The 15,178-nt window shown below is 36.5% G+C and overlaps 1 protein-coding gene across 2 annotated transcripts; it reads right to left on the bottom strand.

The window, feature by feature from the left end:
- Positions 1-3,668: 3,668 nt before the first annotated feature.
- On the bottom strand, positions 3,669-11,123 carry LOC125190542 (transcription initiation factor TFIID subunit 5-like). Of its 2 annotated transcripts, none has more exons than XM_048087870.1 (19): positions 10,917-11,123; positions 10,532-10,610; positions 9,691-9,769; positions 9,522-9,619; positions 9,385-9,441; positions 9,147-9,234; positions 8,913-9,022; positions 8,168-8,275; positions 7,915-8,051; positions 6,872-6,982; positions 6,716-6,785; positions 6,595-6,634; positions 5,262-5,420; positions 5,108-5,184; positions 4,851-4,967; positions 4,485-4,750; positions 4,286-4,381; positions 4,139-4,217; positions 3,669-4,054 (listed from the first exon to the last, which is right to left on the bottom strand). In XM_048087870.1, the coding sequence occupies exons 1-19, from the start codon at positions 11,090-11,092 to the stop codon at positions 4,001-4,003; spliced, it is 2,001 nt and encodes a 666-aa protein (XP_047943827.1). In that variant the 5' UTR covers positions 11,093-11,123; the 3' UTR covers positions 3,669-4,000. The 2 variants fall into 2 exon arrangements, with proteins under 2 accessions (XP_047943827.1, XP_047943828.1); XM_048087871.1 differs by having other exon boundaries at positions 4,139-4,193.
- Positions 11,124-15,178: the final 4,055 nt, after the last annotated feature.

The raw sequence follows: 15,178 nt of genomic DNA, 5'->3' as shown, positions 1-15,178 counted from the left end.
TATTATATTTCCGTGAATTATAATTATACCATTTACCAACAATACTAATTTCCTGACAAACAACAGTCATTATGCTTAAAATTGGATTACCCAGCTAAAATCAATCAAAACGGATCATCGAAAAATATGAGTATGTGAGCAATTACCTGTAACACGACAATGGGGTTTTACCAGTAAACCTTTTTACTTTATTATTTTGATGATTAATAGGATAATGATCTTAAACATGTGTACAGGTGATGGATGTTCAATTTATCACATGCTATGTCATCGCATACAGCCATGAATGGAGTATAAATTATACTAATGTTAACTTAAGATGTAAAGGAAATGATCATTTTTAACTTTAACTTCAAAATACGAAAACTTAAGATGTAAAGGAAATGATCATTTTTAACTTTAACTTCAAAACCTTTCGTATGTACACCTTTTTATTATATTATCTCTAGAAATACATTAACTTTTTATTTGCTACACTATATTGTTTGAGAGTAGTATAACTTTAAATTAAGTAGCAACTCTAAATTAATAATGTGGCACGACGGTAATTCCAATTTCCAAGTCTTTATATACCAAAATAATTTATATTATAACCTTCTAAGTAAGTTTATTACATCTTTGTCTATTAATAGAGTACTTACTGGAGTACTATATTACAACAATATTCCCAGATTTCGTAACGGAAAACGACCCTAGTAAGTAATGACAAACTTCCCGACCATCAAGGCAGGGATCTTGCGACATTCTCATTATCACACAATGTCTACCTATCACAAACTAGCTAGTGATGCATGGTAGATTAGAATTGTCGGTTTATGTGAAATATATCTGACCGCGTGTTCCATTTTTTTTACTCGTAACTGGTCTTGGCTGCACAATCAAATCCAACTTATCAATTCTACAGTTCCAATGTTTTCGAAACATCAACCAATGCTTAACCACTAATTTTGGCCCAAATCGCAAAAACAAGAAAGGAAACACTGAAAATTGGTAAAAAGTCGAGAAAAAAATGTCGCTTTTGTACATACACCATCAATTAAGTTCAACACTATAACCTCGAAATTTCTTTCCGAGTTTTACTTTTCCGGAACCGGAACCACCAAGTTTTTTTGTAACCATTCCATAATCTTAGCGCGAGAAATATTGTCTTAGTTTAGACGCAAAGCAATTAATTTTAGGGCCGGCGGCTAAGTAATTTTTACGTGATAAGAGGAGAAATAATAATTAGATCAAATTAGTGACATCGCAAATGCTTTAGGAGACATCACTTTTCGGTCACTTTTGGTTGAGATTACTTTAGCATTGCCACTGTACTTTCACCAACTTTATACACTATTAACCTGAAAATAATCATAAACTATGAAAAGTTATTAGCGATGTTTGCTTTAGTTAAAATAAGTCTAACTTGACAGAGACCTAGACTTTTACATTATATTAAAAGGAAATTGATAACCTCTCGGTATATTTATTTAGCTTATTTTATGTTTTAGTGTTTACTTGTTATGATTGATTGCTTCATGTACTTAGGTTAGAATTTTATTTGCTTTTCTAATTTTAGGAGATTTTTTGTATTACATATAAATATGTGTGAAGTTTTTAAATATTATTAAGAAGAATGAAGAATGAAGAATGAAAAATTAAATTATTAATCTCATTCTTTCTCTTGTGCGAAATGCCTCCCTAGCACCTCGAGCAAGGATTTTCTATCTTGTTCATGTCTTTTCTCCTACTTTCTTCAAATAATTTCTCGATAGGAATTAATATGAGAATTAATATCAAATTGGTGCTTTCATTAAGTTCTTATCTCCAATTGATTTATTTTTATTCCACCATGTCTGTCATGCTGTCGGGTTTCCCTCATTTTGCTTGGTTTTCTGGTGTTAATCTTGTGATTTGATTTGTTTTCTTAGTTTATATGAAATCTTTTGGTATTATACATTTCATAAATATTAATATACTGGAGTTTTTTTAATATTATTAAAACAAATGAAGAATTAATATTAATTTCATTCCCTCTCTCTATGTGTAATGCCTCTCTAGCACCTCAACTAGAGATTTTCTATCTTATTCACATCTTTCTCCTACTCTCTTCAAATAATTTCTCGAATAAGAATTAATCTCATATTAATTCATGTATCAAACTTCGTAGCAATAATTAACATTATTAGGAAAGACGTGTACCTACTATAATGGAGGGTAGTGGCTCGAAATCGAATATTTGGTAATTTGAATGTTGATACGATGTTGCAACTTGCAATAATACAAGTATATATGTAATATCATGGAAAGTGGATACTCTTACAACTGATGACATGGATACACGTATGAAATTTGGTGGAGAGGTATATATAATATATTATTAATCAAAGTCAAGGTCAAGGTCAAGGTCAAGGAGTCAACCACTTAAGGCAAAAGAATAAAAATGTTGTAGTGGGCAATATGGCACGATCAAGAATGTGCCTATTTCCTTTTTTGGCTAATCATGTCCACCTAGAAGTTTTGTAGGATCGATTTTTAGTCCAAAATTAGATTTAGAGATGAAACCATGAAGTGAATCTTATTTTATTTGACTAGTGGACTGGATATACATAGACATCTTCATTTGTGTTTACTGCTCATGTTTCATATACTCCTATAAATATAAAATAATAGTATTAAAAAAATATGCGAGACCATATAACAAATTGAATATTGTTTAATGTATTAGAAAAATAGAAAATATTGTGTGTGAACTAAATGAAATATGGGGCTTTACTTGAAAGTGACAAATATTTACCATGATAACTCTTTCTTCCTAACATATCTCGTTTACCAAAAGCAATAAAGAAATTTCTGGAAATTATTTAACGCGCATGTGATGTGGTTGGAAATCATTAATTTACTCAAAGTCCTATAAACTTTCTCGATACAAGTAAAATGGTGGTGTGGTGATCGCTGGATTGGAGTTCGCTCGTGGCATTTTGCTGATGGACGATACATACTAAATCATGAACGTAGCTTCTATTAACATCATGTTTTTCTCATTGTGTGTGTGCGCGCGCGCGCATGTGAATTTTTTCTTTAGCACCACAAAGAGAGAAATGAAAAAGCTTTTGATCTTTAAATTGAATATTGTGGCTTGTGTTATAGGATTTTAAGATTGCAAGGAACTTCTTCGTTAGCTTTTGATGATCTTCGTAGTCCCTCCCTACTCTATATAGTGGCATACGACTTATTCAACATGTTTTGCATGCGGCGTCTCAAACGAGTTTTCACGGAGTAAGCTACATTTTCTCATCTAATGTTATGAATTCCATGCTATATTGAGTCGTTCCTAATCTTCTTTCAACTACTTTTGGATGAAGTTGGTAAGTGCATTATAATTTATAAACCAATTTGATCAGCTTATTTGATTTAAAAGAATAATTTAATTTTGTTGGTGTGTATTTGTTACTCTTTTTTGTGTTAACCATGGTGTTTGCTTCCATCTTCTTGGACTCCTTGTGTACTAGTAATAAACAAGACAAAGTATCATTTTGATTAAAATTGAATAGTCCCACTTAGTCAATTTTAATCTGTTAATTATCTTAGACATTACCATTAGTTTTTTCCTCTTATTTTAATTTTACATTGTACCAAAAAAAGAAATAAGGAAGAAATAAAAATAGGCAATGAAAGAAAGAGGAAGATGAAGGAAGAAAAATAAGGAAGTCTTATTTAATTAGTTTACATAGTTTAGATTTTATGGAAGCTTGAACTATATGGCACTAGCATTTCTATTTGACAAAGCCCTTCCTCCAAATATAGGTTCAGGCAACAAAATAAAGCTACATATCATAAAACGAGCTAAGAAATAAGAATACAACCAATATACCTCATAAAACTAGTTCTACACCATATAGAAAAAAGATTGGACGAATGAAATAGCTCAGTTATCAAAACTGATACTCAGGCAAAAGCAATATGGAGAAAATGTCGTTTCACAGCTTAGCTTCCAAACTCGAGGCACCACATAATTGATCTACAACTGCTTTGAGAGAGAGCCGGCAGCAAATAAAAGGTTTCTTCTGGAGAACTGTTAAAGCAAGCAGTCACCAAAAGCAATAGACGTGATTCAGTTAAACGGAGTGAAGGATTAAAGGTGAAGTGATGGGTTTACCTGCAGAGCGTAGACAGGAGTAGATTTGGTGAGCAAGGTTTTCAGCGATCTCGGTCTGCTTGTGTTCCCCATTTTGCCGCTGAGGATGAAGACCCAATTATGAAACGATAATGATGAAAAAAGTACACATCTTCTAGTTAAACTTACTTCTCATCTGATTTTGGCACTCTTGAGCTTGTAGCTACATCCCATATCTTCACAGTGCAGTCAGCAGAACCGGAAGCTAGAAGCGAACCTTCACAGCTGAAAGGAAAGTAGTTCACAATTGAAAGACTGAAAAGCCGTCTTCTAGTCGACACAATACCTTGAAGATTTGAGTAGAAAATGCAGGAGAAGCGCAGTCTACCTGAAAGCCAGTGACCAAATGCAAGAGCCATGGCCGACGAATGGGGCAAGGCAGCGTCCGGATGCAAGATCCCACATCATTATTGTACCATCTTCATCGCCAGATGCCATATAGCGACCATCAGGTGACATTGCCAAACTTAAGATCATACTTCTGTGACCTATGAATATTCTAACACACTCGCCACTCTGGACATCCCATAGGCGCACTGTTTTGTCACTAGATCCGGTAGCGAGATAGTTGCAATTTGCATGCCATTGCACACACTGGAAGATGGAAACCAAAGAAGGTAATAAAACTTCTTTAAGTTACTGAAGATCATACTTGTAGAAAAAGCATTAATAGCCACCCAAATAAAATACTTACATCTACATCAGATAAATGACCTGCCATAATCCTTAGAGGCTGTATTCTGTCCATCGACCAGATCCTTGCTGTGCGATCATGTGAAGCACTAGCAAAATAGTGGCCAAGTGGACTAAACTGCATGAGATTATCACAGATACATTAGTCCAGGCATGCACATAGCAAAATTTATATAAAAGGTGAATATCTTCTTTTCTGTTTATCCAATAATAAAGAGCAGGTTCATAATAATTAGAGCTATAAGCTGTTACTCCTACCTGTACATCCCATACAGGGTAATTATGACCCTTGTAGCAGACAAGATTTGCATTCAGTTTTGAGCTCCATAGTCGAACTGCAATCACATGCCATTGATTGCTTAAGGAAACCAGCAGAGGAGCAAAAAAAGAATAATTGTGAACTATAACTTACTTGTAGAATCTGATGAAGAAGACAGAATGAAATCCCCAAACGGACTAAAAGTGGCAGAATGCACTGGTCCCGCATGACCTCGGAATAATGTGTAATTTCTTCCCCCAGCAGTTGAGCTAGGCTCATTGGCAGCCAAATCATTTTCACCCTGCGAGGGAGCTGGCATTCTAGAGTCAACATCAGCATACATTGATAAACACAAAAATTATGTTTTGGCCGCCAAAAAAAGGACTCCTATATACAAACCACTTGGTAAAAAAGGGCATGATGAAAATCACATACATTACTTCAAGATAACATCAAGAATCTTGCCAAAAGTTTCTTTAGAATCAGAATGACAAGACTGTTCAGATCAAACTTATCCATATGCATGACAAAAACTGCATATAAAGATTGAGTGGGGATAAGATTAACATAAGCAACTAAAAGGCTGAAATTTGACAGGGGATAAGACACACTAATCACCTAATTATAGCTTGACTTTATGAATGGAAGTCCTCCTACAGGAGGACCTACACTGAAACAAAATCTTGCCTACGATAAATTCATCAGATATTAAAACTAGAACATAAAACACAAGAATTTTAATGCGTTGACAGAATTTTACAACCCAATTTGGCTAATTTAAGAAAGTACTACCTCAGTACCATAAGAGTGCTCATTTTCCATTTTAGTCCGCCGCGCAGGAGCCTGCTCATTCCTTTGTTAGAAACTCCCCTTATATTTTTACTCTATTTTTTACACTTATGTACAACAAAACCAAGAATGGCCCACATCCTTTATCCTTTAAATACATAAGTGGGACCCTTCTCCACTTACCCCTATAATAAAAAATGGGAACGGGTTCGCTTAAAATCAACACCACCCAACTTTTATTATAAACCTCTTGCACATAAACAGTGAGCACATTGTTATTGGCTGGAGGGAGTATAACATACTCTCGACTTTAACATATTAGTACCCATTACATGTATTCCGCATTCACATCTAGAGTGGGTGAACTTTTCCAATACCGGATAGTTGCTTTGGCAGTTTGACACCCTTGAGATATTTGAACAAGATAGAAAATAGTGACTTGGATCTAGATAGTAAGGATCCTTCCACATATTATATATAATAATATATTCCACATGAAGTTCAGACTGCCAATGCTAGTATACGGTACTGGAAAATTCAACCCGGTCTAGATTTGAAAACACGATACATGTAATGGATTGTGCTAATACGTCAAAGTCTAAAGTGTGTTCCATTTCTGAAAAACTGAGACATACTTTGGGTGTGAAAGTGTAATTGACCCTTAGTTAAAGGTGGAGATAAAAAAAAATCAACTTACAGGTTACATTCTGTTGCCCAAGCTTTGCCATGTCCCAAACCTGTCCACTGAACTTTGATTAGCACATCAATGAGCAAAGACAATTAATTATGAAAATAGAGTACATAGAACAATAAGAAACCTTCAACGATGAGTCTGAAAATCCACCGGCTACCATTGACCCATCATGAGATATTGAAGCACAATTCAAGCTGCAGAACAGTTCCATTTATCACCATGATTCTGATATGCATAGACTGCCAGACAATTAATAGTTATTTCTTTATGAAAAGCATACCTGTCATGAGTGTTGATAAAAGTGTATAAGCTAATGGAAGGCAACGCCATGCTACTCAACTGCACACGGTTCCTCAAATCTTCAAGAATAGAATGTTCCACCTCTAGTGGTCTAAATGTACAGAAAACAAGTATTAGTCCAAATTATTTACCCAAATTAGCTAGCAGATTCAGTTAAAATAAGTTAATATCATTCCATCACATGAATCATTTACAGAAAGCGATAGGAATATGCACAACTTCACGATCATTTCAATAGTGGAAGCAATTAGTTGATTATAAAACAGTTCAAAATAACTCCAGGCAGACAATAAACCAACAAAACCAGTCAATCATCTAGCCCCTTCCCTCTTCTTTCCAGAGGGGAAAGAAAATAAAAAGCAAATATATATACCACTGTAGCAATAAACATCTAACCTTAACCCCTGAACCACAACACTTAAAATATGCCAGTGCATGTATACCACAACATCCTCCTTATCCTTTAACTCAACATTGGAAGCTGATCATCTAACACCCCCCACCCTTTAATTCAACATCGTAAATTGATTAATCGCCGAAGCCGCTAATCAGTTTCGTAAGTAGGGTATACTAAAACAAACTCTATAAGCAACATGATCATATATACCACATTCTCCAACAAGAAACTACAGGTATTATGATATCTATAGAACCCTGTAAGTTGACCTTGCAACATGGTTTTAGAATTATCTCACATGCCTGTCACTGGAGCATTGCATAATCTCATAATCTAATTGAGTTGAGACAGAATAGATCACCAGTACTCGCATCAAAAGTAACATTATATACATCCATAAAAAATAATCTCATGTATCTCAAAGAACCAAGGAATTCCAGATTTATACTATTATAAACACTGTTTTAGCAACTTGGCATTAAATGGACAAATTGAGAGGTCAGGAGTAGCAACTGTCCAAATTAATATGCTCCCTAGAATGATTAAGCTACTATCGACCATGAAACAGGAAATGCATATAAGAATTAATCATAAAACACAACTTGACAAGGTCATTTCAGATATACATTACTGGCTGTGCTAGCTCAGGTTTTACACATGGTGCAGTAACACTATCTGAACGATGAGCTTTTGCTGTAGCACTAGCAACCTTATCCTTTTTCAACTTTTTTGTTGTAGTGCCTTGCTTGACATCAGATCTTTTCTGGAAATGAATTGTAGAAAATATTGGTCAGCTAGACGAAAAAGGAAAAGAGAAGGTTACTTCCGCCAGTAGTACAGTTTGAGAGAACTGTGAAAATCTCTATACAAGTAAACAACCTTATTTTCTTCCAGTTCACCTTCTCTCGCTTCACTATCTGCCATTTCGGAATCCATACTAGGAGCACCAATCTTTTCCAACCTTTCTTCCAGAGAATCTTCAAGCAACTATCACATTTATATAGCATAAGAATGCCAAGATAAGAAGATACTCTTCTAGCTAACATATGCTCTAGTATAAGCAATAAATGAGAAGTAACTGAAAGTCCAGCATATAGAGAAAGGTAAAGTTTTCATTCCTACACTACCAACACAACGGAGCAACAGCTTGAACTATTGATAAGTAAGATCCTGCATGAACAAACCCGACTTCATATAGGCAGTGCTACAACTAAAAACAGGTGCTTGAGAACAAGCCACTAGTTTGATTGCATCTTAAAATTTTATAACTACATGCATTAAGATAGCATTAAGTGAAGTGAGTAATAAAATTAGTATCAAGTGGGAATCAACACTCAACAGACTACTCCTTGTTCCATGATCATCAATACATGCTAAAACCAAAAACAATTAGAGGTTTGTCTATTCATAAAGAAGTATAATTAGCTATCATGGCATCACACCGCTTGCATAATAAGTCCAAATGAAAGCTGTATCGAGCCAAATCTCTCTCTTAGTATTCTAAACAACGCAACCATAAAGATCTATAGCATTCACTTAGTGAATAATATGATTTCATACTCAAATCTAGGGAACAAAGTGCAAAATTGCTAAAAACAAAGTCCTATGATTACGGCTGACTCACCCCCCAGTGAATTTCTTTCTGGTTTAACAAATTAGCAGTATCCTGGTCACCTCCGAAAAATGTGACATATTCAGCATCATCAGCAATGGAGTTTGGTTGTCCAGGAGAAACTGCAAACAGACCAAACTGTAGTTTGTGATTCCCCGTGAAGAAGATATGCACAAAAAGGGAAGTCAAAGCAGATTAAAAGCAACAAGAAAATAATAAATAACCAGGAAGAAGAGGGAACTGCACCTTGGAAGTTGATGTGTTCATTGACAATTCCAAGCATTGTAATTGATTGAGATTTATGCAAGTATTGTAGAAGTAGGTCATAGGAGTACTGAAATGAAAATTGGAAAAGGTAAGCATGTTTTTATGTGCCCAGTACAGTTTTTATGTGAATATGCATAACTCATGCTAGAGCATCCATTAGTTTATAGTATGTATAACTAAAAGGAATTCGCATGCGAAACAGATAGTGAGAGATTACTTGGCATATCTTGATGCCCACTTTTTTCTGTCTTAGAGAATGTGCAAATTCCATTTCCTACATATAAGATGAGATTTTTAAGATTGTTGTGCCTGAATGCATCAACTTAGAGTCATCATTCTAGGAAAGTGATGGACCTTCAGATGTGAGGGAGAAAGAACACCTTCTAGCTTTTGAAGGTCGCGTATGTGCATAACTTCATGATCTCCTCGAAAGCTATTAAAAAAAGATCGAGCTGGAAAGCAAGCGAAGATTTCAAGAGATTGCACTGATAATGTTTTAGAAACTTAAAAATATGCATCTCACCATCTTGAATATGACCTTTCGCCACAAGATCCATAAATGCATGGATAAATACTGGATACAAAACTCTAACCAACTCATGCTGCATAGCAATAGGAAGCATTGTTATAGAGTAAAGTTAATCCAACTACGGGGTTCAGAATAACCATGCCGCAACCCTTTGGTTATTAACGGCATGAATTGAAAATTGTTGTCAAACAACAGCTTTATTACAACAAAAGTCATGAATAGGAAATTTAAACCATGTCGGCAAAACAGGGGAATGGCAACCTGCAGGGTAAAAAAAAAATACAAGCTATCTGCAATAAAATTAACAAGGCAACCGCATATCAATATAAGGGAGAATCTTCAAAAGGGCAGATGATACAATTTCAAGATGAGAAAATCTTAAACTGAGATATCTACTTCTTGTCCTTCGAATAGCCTCGGGATCATTCCCAACTCTTAATCCTATTCTAAACAATTTTAAAAGCACATTGTTACTCCTTTGAAGCTATGATGCCTTCCTTCCCATCTTTACTGTCTCTTCAATTTCATGCAAGACAATGCTTTTTATTCGGTATTATTGTATTAGAAAAGGAATACCAACCACAAATCTCAAAAACAAACTGAATCAGTATCGCACAAAATAAACCCATAGATGAGAAGGCTATTTTTTAGACATAGGAAGATAGCTTAAAACCTTTAAGTACCAAGAGAAGCAATGTTAGTTGGACCGAGCGCAAATAAAGGTACATTAGCAGCTGAATAGTAACACTGGCAATGTGTACAAGGCAGCAGAAGGAATTTTCTTTCTACTAGTGCAGAAAGCAATAAGAAGCATGAGAACAGAAGCACTAATCACCTGGTACTGATCCAGCGAACTATAAGCCCATGACCGTAGCTTGCTATAACCTTCTTGGTACTGAGCGGGACCATCCACTCTGAAAGTCACGATATACACCAAATCGTCAAATACCAAACACCCTTAAACGAGGCTGCCCACTCTTGTTCAGTTTTACTTTCATAAATTCCAAAAAAAAAAAACATCACCACTCACAACTTGTTAGTATAATACTAAGGAAGGAGATGAATCTAATTAAATGAAAATCGTCAGTTTGCAGCTCAGTTAAACTCCCGTACTAGTATTCGAGCTGAAGACCAGCTCAGAGAAATACATTTGAATTTGTATCCTCAACCAAACAAAGAGTAAGGGAAATTGAAGAATGCGGGCAAATATGAGTTCGTACTCAGAGAAAGAGAGGATTTGTTTAGCAATATCAGGATCAATCTGTGCAGTGGAGGATGCATTGCTGCCTTTGCTGCTGCTTTGCTGCTTCTCTTGCTGAAGAACGAGACCGGCTTGCTTGAAACCCCTCTTGTCCAAGTAGGCGAGAACCACTTTATCGATCTCTTCTTGGTCCATTCGTGTTAATTGTAAATCTGTTATTGGTAGACAACCCTAAAACCCCATACTTCAATCTGAAAAAATAGGCCTATTAGAATTTCGCTTAGGCCATCCGCAACGCTATCTCTTATCCGTCTCTTAACCGTCTCATCTCTTAACTATTCATGGGCCCCACTGTACTTTTCAGCTCATCTCTTAACTAAGAGACAGCACCTGCAACCCTCCATCTCTTAACCATCTCTTAACTATTCATTCAATTTTATTTTTTATTTTTAATTCCAACAAATTCAATTAATAAAAACACACTTCATTAAAATAAAATAAATATTACAACTTAAAAAAGCCTAAAAAATAGAAAAAAATACATAATTTAAAATCCTAAAAAATAAAAAAAGTACATAATTTAAAATCCTAAAAAATAAAAAAACTACTCCGCCGGCGAATCATCATCCCCCGAAGTCGGCGGTACAACTATACCAAGTTGACGTCTCATATACTCAATTCCGGCCATATGGGCTTCAACTTGGCCAGGATTCATTTTTGAGAGGTCCGCCATCGTGGCGACTAGGTACATGGACATTAGGGTGTGCGAGCCCGTGCCCGTGCCGGAGCCCGAGCCCGAGCCCGCCTGGCTTGGTCCGCCGCGTCCCATCCCTCTCGCTCTCGCTCTCCCCCTGGCTCTAGCCGCCTTCGCCGCCTTGGTCCCTTGCGGCCGACGTCGTGCACCGGAAGAAGACCCCCCTACATCATCGGTTGGCGTGCCCTCACGTGAGGTGTTGCCTTCGCCGCCATCACTAGACGAGTAGTGGCCACGCGCCGTGCGCTTCGTGCGTTTCGAGCCCGAGGCCGACTCGACACCGCCAGCCCACCTGTCAAGGTGGTGGACTTGCGACCAAATATCGACAAGCTTGAAATCTTTGCCGACGTCGTCTTTGAAGACCCGCAACGCCGCTCTCAGAATGTCGGCTCCACTGGCTCCGCTCTGATAATTCGCCTCTTCTCCCCTGTATATCGCGCAAAAATTTTTGACATCTTTGTCCGTTCGGTCCCAATGACTGCGGAGCATCTTCACGTTGCGGCGAACGGTAGTCGTCGGCCTTCGGGCGTTGTAAAGGTCGGTGACTTTTTCCCAAAAGCACTTGTGGGTTTGTTGATTCCCGACGACAGGATCGTACGAGACGTTGATCCAAGCGTCATACAAAGCCAACGTCTCGGCTTGGCTGTATGCATGCCGAGTGCCGTCTCCACCAACCTCTGCAGCCGCTGCCTCCTCTTCCTCCTCTTCCTCCTCGGCATTGACGCCGAGACCGAGGTTGATCCTGCCGAAGCCGGAGCCTCCACCGATTGGCCAGTCGGGCAAATTGCGATCAGGCGCCAAAAAATTCTCCGGAATTTGGGATAATCCCGGCGATTGCCCGTACCTGGGGGGGGGGGAGGGACGATAGTATGCATCCACATCAAAATGTGGTGTTTGGTACGCCGGCGGGGTGGTCGAGCCTTGGGTGCCCGGCGACGAACCGGGAGTACCCAAACAGTTGTACATGCTCGCCCTAATCGTCGAATGAGTTCAAGTCGAACCCGACGGAGCGCCGCCTGCCGGAGCCGCCGCCGCTGGAGTTTCCATCGCCGGACATTTTTTCAACAATTTGAGAGTAGTGTTTGTGTGTAAAATGGAAGAGGAATGAGGAATGAAAGTTGTGTTTGTGTGTAAAATGGAGTGTGGAGTGTGGAGTATATTTATAGAAGAATAAAAAAAATAAAAATAAATAAAAATTTGAAAAATTCGACCGTTTGGTCCCCAACGGTCATTTGACCGTTTGAAATTTTCTTTTTTTTTTAATTAAATTCGATTTTTTCGAATTTATAAAAAAAATAAAAAATTATTACGTCATAAATACGACGCCCACTCGCGGGGCGGCGAGTGGGCGTCACGCAACGCTCCAGCGCGCGCCACGTGGGCGCGCGCGTTGTCTCGCCAGCTCGAGGCCGGCCTCGCCGTGTCGCGTCGCGCGACGAGATGTCTCGTCTCGTCGAGACGAGACGAGCCTCGCAACGCTGACTCGATGCTGGCTCGTCTCGTCGAGACGAGACCGAGCCAAAATCGAGCCCGCGTTGCGGATGCTCTTATGAGTTTACACGGATTTACATACAAAATATTTCACTAATGTTTCACTGATTACAAAATATTTTAAGTTAATAAATATCATATAAAATATTTAATTAATATTACAAATTAGTAAATTCCATCTAACATCACTAACACTATTATTTTTTCTTATTTTTCTCCAAAATTATGCCTAAAAAACATGATATTATTTCTCTAAATAATACCATATGGGCATTTTATCAAGCAATGAATTCACATTTAACTTTCAGCTAATATTTGTAGCTAATTTTAGAGTCAAAAAGAATAAAAAAGTAATGATGTTAGTGATTTTTAGACGTGATATACTACTAATTTGAAACGCTAATCAACTTTTTGTATGATATTTGTTAACTTAAAATATTTTGTACTCAATTAAAATATTGGTGAAACATTTTGTATGTAAGGTGTAATGACCCCAGTTTATACATTAATATCGTTTTCAATAAAAAAATCATTATTTTATAAATATCATGAAATTTCAAAATAATTTCTTTTATTGTACGAAGAGTGGGAATTCATTTTTTTATTGAGTAGTTATTGCGATTATGTACAAGTTACAACAATACTATAATGTGGAATATAATACTAGTAACTAAAAACATCTACTATTATGTGGAGTATGCTGTAGACGTTAAAAATGAAAAAAATGTGTAAGTATTATTATTTCGCGGACAGAGATTGTTTTCCATAAACCAATGGATAGTCGTGATCAGTGGCGGATTAGGGGTGGCAGGAGGGGGCGGTTGCTCCTCCGTGCGACTTATTTCTTCTTATCCGGACGTAAAATTACCATGTTCGCCCCCTCCGTTTGCCCCGAAGTCGCTCTGAAAATCGAAAATTTTCGCCCTAAACCAACCTACTAATATATATTTCGCTCCCTCCGTTTATCAATCCTGGATCCGCCACTGGTCGTGATCAAATATTTTAAATTGTAAAAGAGTATATGATTATAATGGTAATCCAACTACGATCATTGGAGGTATCACGAGTTTGATTCAATGGATAATGAAGTTATATAATTCTAATTGTGATACTTACAAAATCTGAACATTGATAATGTTTTAAGATATTACACGGCTACACGATAAATTATTCGTACCGCAATTTATTAATTAAAGGAAAATAATTTTACCAATGTAATTGCATTTTGTCGTTTTCAACATCTATAGTACTAGAATTTTGTAGTAGTAGCAATAGTTAACTAACTAACTATTTAGAAATATAAAATACTTTGTTTTTTAGCAAATTAAAGATATTTTACTGTGTAACGTTTTCTATAAATAGAAACTCTTTTCTTTTTTATCCATTTTCCTAAAAATAGAAATTTTCCAATTTGAAAACTTCTTTCACTATATGAGGTATGACTCGTTTCTACTACACGTTTTTTCTTTCTATATCTCTTTGACTTTACCAATTTTGTATTCAAATCTAAGTCATTTTAAAAGTTTCTACTTAAAACGGATGAAGTATCTATATACTAGAGCAAACAATTTTTGACGTACTGCAAACAATCATAAAATCAGCGAGAGAGCATTGGGTCTTATTATCGTGTGCGGAGTGTTTTCGTCTAAATAATCATACTAGTATTAATTACTATATCACACAATAATATTTGTGCATTTTTATTATTACACTTTATATAGTTAGCATTTGAATTTATTGTATTGTTATATCATAATGATACATATCATGTTATATATTATTATCATTTTTACGTCTGTACCACATCAATGTTTGTAAAATCATGTCGTATTCGTGACTAAAAAATATTTGTCGATGTATTAATCTCATATCGATGTTTATGAAATCGTGTCACATTCGTATCAAACAAACTTTTATTGAATCGAACTCGTTTTATTATCGCATGATTTTAGTTAGTACTTAGTACCATGCGCCAACTAGGTCTGATTTTAGTTTGTATCATGCGCCAACTAGGTCAACCGTTGGATATGTGATCT

The sequence above is a fragment of the Salvia hispanica genome, chromosome 5 (assembly GCF_023119035.1).
Source record: "Salvia hispanica cultivar TCC Black 2014 chromosome 5, UniMelb_Shisp_WGS_1.0, whole genome shotgun sequence".
NCBI lineage: Eukaryota > Viridiplantae > Streptophyta > Magnoliopsida > Lamiales > Lamiaceae > Salvia > Salvia hispanica.
This window is presented reverse-complemented; position numbering and strand designations above follow the sequence as displayed.

What these genes read in the sequence shown, in the direction of transcription:
- LOC125190542 (XM_048087870.1), bottom strand. Translation starts at nt 11,092, where the DNA reads ATGGACCAAGAAGAGATCGATAAAGTGGTTCTCGCCTACTTGGACAAG. An exon ending in GTTCGCTGGATCAGTACCAG is followed by an intron (nt 9,770 to 10,531) that starts GTGATTAGTGCT and finishes ATTGCTATGCAG; the next exon opens with CATGAGTTGGTTAGAGTTTT. An exon ending in TTTCTCCCTCACATCTGAAG is followed by an intron (nt 9,442 to 9,521) that starts GTCCATCACTTT and finishes TCTTATATGTAG; the next exon opens with GAAATGGAATTTGCACATTC.